The 4552-nt window shown below is 45.3% G+C and overlaps 1 protein-coding gene across 1 annotated transcript in view; it reads right to left on the bottom strand.

The window, feature by feature from the left end:
• Positions 1–4552, bottom strand: part of Nup210l (nucleoporin 210 like) — a 109083-nt gene that overhangs the window by 67464 nt on the left and 37067 nt on the right. The window contains exons 15-16 of the mRNA XM_005367309.3: positions 3322–3467; positions 87–308 (exon numbers count right to left, since the gene is read on the bottom strand). Of these exons, the coding sequence (XP_005367366.1) occupies positions 87–308; positions 3322–3467 (368 nt within the window). The remainder of the gene's footprint in view (positions 1–86; positions 309–3321; positions 3468–4552) is intronic.

Raw genomic sequence — 4552 nt, 5'->3', positions numbered from 1 at the left:
GAAGGAAGAAGGAAGGAAGGAAGGAAGGAAGGAAGGAAGGAAGGAAGGAAGGAAGGAAGGAAGAAGGAAGAGGCTATTTTCCTTACTTGTTCTCCTAGCTCCAGGCACAGGACTCGGTAGACATACTGGTTCTGCTTCCTCTTAGCTGGCAGCCGGGCCTCTGTCACTCTAATGCACTCTGGCTTCTCCATGCTCAGTTCCAAAAAAAATCGGGAAGGCTCCAAGATCCATGGATGAGGGCCCCCTTCAAATACCATCTCCTTCACAGACTGCCATGTCACCAAGGCCACTTCCACAGGATTCACAGCCTGAAACAGATTTATCTTACATAGTTAGGGAATGGTTTTATTACTATCTCTTTAGAAAGAGTCGGGTCTCCCATACTCCTGGATCTGATCCTCTTGACTCCACCTCCCCAGTGCCTGGATTAAATATCTATCAGTTGGGTGCTGGTGGTGCACACCTTTAATCCCAGCACTCAGGAGGCAGAGGCAGGCAGATCTCTGTGAGTTCAAGTCCAGCCTGGTCTTCAGAGAGAGTTCCAGGACAGGCTCCAAAGCTACACAGAGAAACTCTGTCTCGAAAAACAAAAAATCTATCTCTCACCTGTCTGTCTGTCTGTCTGTCTGTCTGTCTCTCTGTCTCTCTGCCTGTCTGTCTATCCACCTCTTTCCCTTCCCCTCTCCTCTTAATGCTCTCCTATGTATTCCCCTTTCTTTCAAATTCATAACCCCTTTCTCTGATTACTGTTACTCACACCTTTTCTCTATAATAATTTTTTGAGACAGGGTCTCTTCTTTATTATAATTTTTATTTTATGTGCATTGGTGTTTTGCTTACATGTATGTCTGTGTGAGGGTATAGGGCCCCTTAGAACTGGAATAACAGGTAGCTGTGAGCAGTCATGTTGGTGCTGGGAATTGAACCCCAGGTTCTCTGGAAGAATAGTCAGTGCCCTTAACCTCTGAGCCACCTCCCCAGCCCCTATAATTTTTGTTTTGAGATTATAATCTTTTAACTTTATTTTTATTATTTATTTATTTTGAAAACAGGTTCTTAGTTATGTAGCCTTGGCTGCCCTGGATCTTGCTCTGTAGATCAGGTTGACATCAAACTTGAGACTCACCAGCCTCAGCATCCTTAGTGCTGGGATTAATGCATATGCTATCATGCCTGGCTGAGAATATAACACATTTATATACTTTTCTCCCTTCCCTCTCCTCCCTCCAACTCCTCTTGTTCTCTCTCAAGTTCATGGCTTCTTTCTCTTTGCTGTTACACACACACACACACACACACACACGTATTTGTGTATATATAAATATATATTTCTAAGTGCACAAATATAGCCTGTCCAGTCTGTATAATGTGTGTTTTCAGGGCTGACCATCTGGCATTGGAGACTGTGCTGGATAGTTTATGTCAACCTGAGAGGAGGAAACCTCAGCTAAAAAAATACCTCCAGCCGGGCAGTGGTCGAGGGGCAGAGGCAGGTGGGTCTCTATGAGTTCGAGGCCTGGTCTACAAGAGCTAGTTCCAGGACAGGCATCAAAGCTGTACAGAGAAATCCTGTCTTAAAAAAAAATATGCTTCCACAGCTGGGCAGTGGTGGCACGTGCCTTTAATCCAGTACTTGGAGGCAGAGGGCAGAGGTTGGTGGATCTTTATGAGTTCAAGACCAGCCTGGTCTACACAGTGAGTTCCAGGACAGTCAGGGCGACACAGAGAAACCCTGTCTTGAAAAACCAAAAAGAAAAAAAATGCCTCAACAGGATAGAGCTGTAAGGCATTTTCTTAATTAGTGATTGATGGGAAGGGCTCAGCCCATTGTGGGCAGGGCCATCCCTGGGCTGGTGCTGGGGTCTGAAAGAAAGCAGGCTGAGCAAGCTGTGGGAAACAAGGCGATAAGAAACCCCTCTTCAAGGCCTCTGCATCAGCTCCTGCCTCCCAGGTTCCTTCCTGTTTGAGATCGTGTCATGACTTCCTTTGATGATGCGGAAATATAAGCCAGAAAAACCGTTTCCTTCCCAACATGCTTTTTTGTGATGGTGTTTCCTCATAGCAACAGTAACCATAGCTAAGACAAGAACCAGCTGGTGCGCTCTTCCGTGGAGGGGACTATTGCTCCCGCTTTCAGCATCCTTAGTTGCCTGTAGGGCTTTTGTGTGGGGCTGAGGCCCTGTGAGCTTCTCCCTCTTCTGCCTTAGCACAGATCCCCTCACTCAGGTCACGTCTGGGCAGTTCTAAGGCTCGCCCTGCTTTTATTTTGAACCACTTGTCATAATATTTAATGGACTAACCCTAATGGCCCCCAATAATGGCTGCTATTCTGAAAATACAGAAACATGAGGGGTAAATATGACTGACCCCTCTTCCATAGGACAGGAGGTTGCTGAGAGGTAGCTATCTTCAAAGGAACTGTGCTAATAGTCTGTGTGAGTAGTGCCTACAGAGATATATGCAGAGATATATGTAAAAATCAGCTAGTATCTTTTTTTTTTTTTTTTTGGTTTTTCGAGACAGGGTTTCTCTGTGGTTTTGGAGCCTGTCCTGGAACTAGCTCTTGTAGACCAGGCTGGTCTCGAACTCACAGAGATCCGCCTGCCTCTGCCTCCCAAGTGCTGGGATTAAAGGTGTGCACCACCACCACCCGGCCAGCTATTATCTTAAATTAATATCTCATGTGATTAATTTCCTATAGCTTATACCTCATTATTAAATAAGAAAGTTAAATACCTAAAATTTGCTAATACAAGATAAAGATAATATTATTATATTATTTCTACTGACAGGTGGGGATGTGGTTCAGTTGGGGGCAGGGTTATTTGCTTATTCATTGGTTGGTTGGAAGCTTGCCTAGCATGCATGAGGCCTGAGTTCCAACCCGCAGGGCATGAACTGAGTGTGACTGAACACTGTTGTAACCCCACACTTGTGATGTAGAAACAGGAGGAGCAGAAGTCATATCATCCTTGGATACATGTCTAATTGAAGTTCAGCCTGGGCTTCATGAGACTCTCTGTCTAAAAACAAACAAACAGAAAGAAAGAAAGAAAGAAAGAAAGAAAGAAAGGAAGGAAGGAAGGAAGGAAGGAAGGAAGAAAGAAAGAAAGAAAGAAAGAAAGAAAAGAAAAACTGCGCCTGAATGAGTTCATTCAGGAAGCTTGGGGGATAAACTCCCACGCCACAGAGGTCCGATGTGAACTGAGATCTAAGCCGAGACAACAGTAAAAAGGCCACAGATCCTGACCGCTGAGCTTTCGTGGAGAGAACGGATGGTGAGCAGCCAGGGTTTACCAGGCCTAGCGACAGACAGCTCACCTTTAGAGGCTCATACGCAGCAAATGTGGCGCTGCTCCCAACCTGCTCTTCATGCCCAGTCACACTGACTGTCACCACAGTGTGGCCTGGAGACAGGGCTGCTATGTGCACACAGGAACAGTGCTCCGGTCCAGGGCTTTTAATACCTTTCAATCAAAAGACATGGTTTCAAACAGACATGGTGGCTCCAGAAGAATCCAGAGTTCAAAGCCAGCCTCAGCTACAAAGCAACTTTAAGGCAAGCCTGGGCTACAGGAAACCCTGTCCCAACAACAAACAGATACCCACCCCAAAGCTTACCATAACTCAGAGTAATAAGCAGCTTTTTTTTTTTTAAGAAATTAGGCTATAGAAAGAGAATAATTTTAACCCATTAGAAGTATAACCTAGGGCTGGACAAATGTCTCAGTCAGACTAAGAGTACTGACTGTTCTTCAGTTCCCAGCACCCACATGTCCACTTACTACCACTGTGATCTACAGGTCCAGACGATCCAACAGTGCTGGACTCTGTAGGACCAGCTCTCAAGTACGCATGTACATGCTGACATACACACCTAAGAGAAAATACTGAAAATATTTGGCTGAGCATGACGACACCTTAAGTATCATCACTTCAGTGAAGGTTCAAGGCCAGCCTGGTCTACATAGTGAGTTCCAGGCCAGTCAAAAGCTATATAATGAGACCCTGTCTCAAAACACCCTTCTTATCAATTTATTTATGTACTTTATTATATGGATGTTTTATCTTCAGCACACCAGAAGAGGGCATCAGATTTCATCATACACGATTGTGAGCCACCATGTGGTTGCTGGGAATTGAACTCAGGACCTCTGAAAGAGCAGCCAGTGCTCTTAACAGCTGAGCCATCTCTCCAAATTCCCCCATCCCCCCAAAAAATCTTAAAACCATAGTCTTCTCTGGGTATGGTGGCATGTGCCCGTCATCTTAGTACTTGGCTCAGGCAGAGTATTCTCCCAAGCTGCGCAGAGCAACTCCTGCCTCAAACAAAACAAACATAATGCCTTCACGTGCCCACAAGGGCCATTGCTTCTATTGAGTTGATGTGCACCTTCCTACTGTAGCCCAGACCGGACTGCTCATCATCCTATACAAGGCCCTGAGTTCAATTACCAGCAAAGCCAATAAATAAGTTACAGGGTACAGGTGTTATAGAGAAGGTGTAGGGTACAGGTGTTACAGAGAAGGTGTAGGGTACAGGTGTTACAGA

The sequence above is a fragment of the Microtus ochrogaster genome, unplaced genomic scaffold (genome assembly GCF_000317375.1).
Source record: "Microtus ochrogaster isolate Prairie Vole_2 unplaced genomic scaffold, MicOch1.0 UNK16, whole genome shotgun sequence".
NCBI lineage: Eukaryota > Metazoa > Chordata > Mammalia > Rodentia > Cricetidae > Microtus > Microtus ochrogaster.
This window is presented reverse-complemented; position numbering and strand designations above follow the sequence as displayed.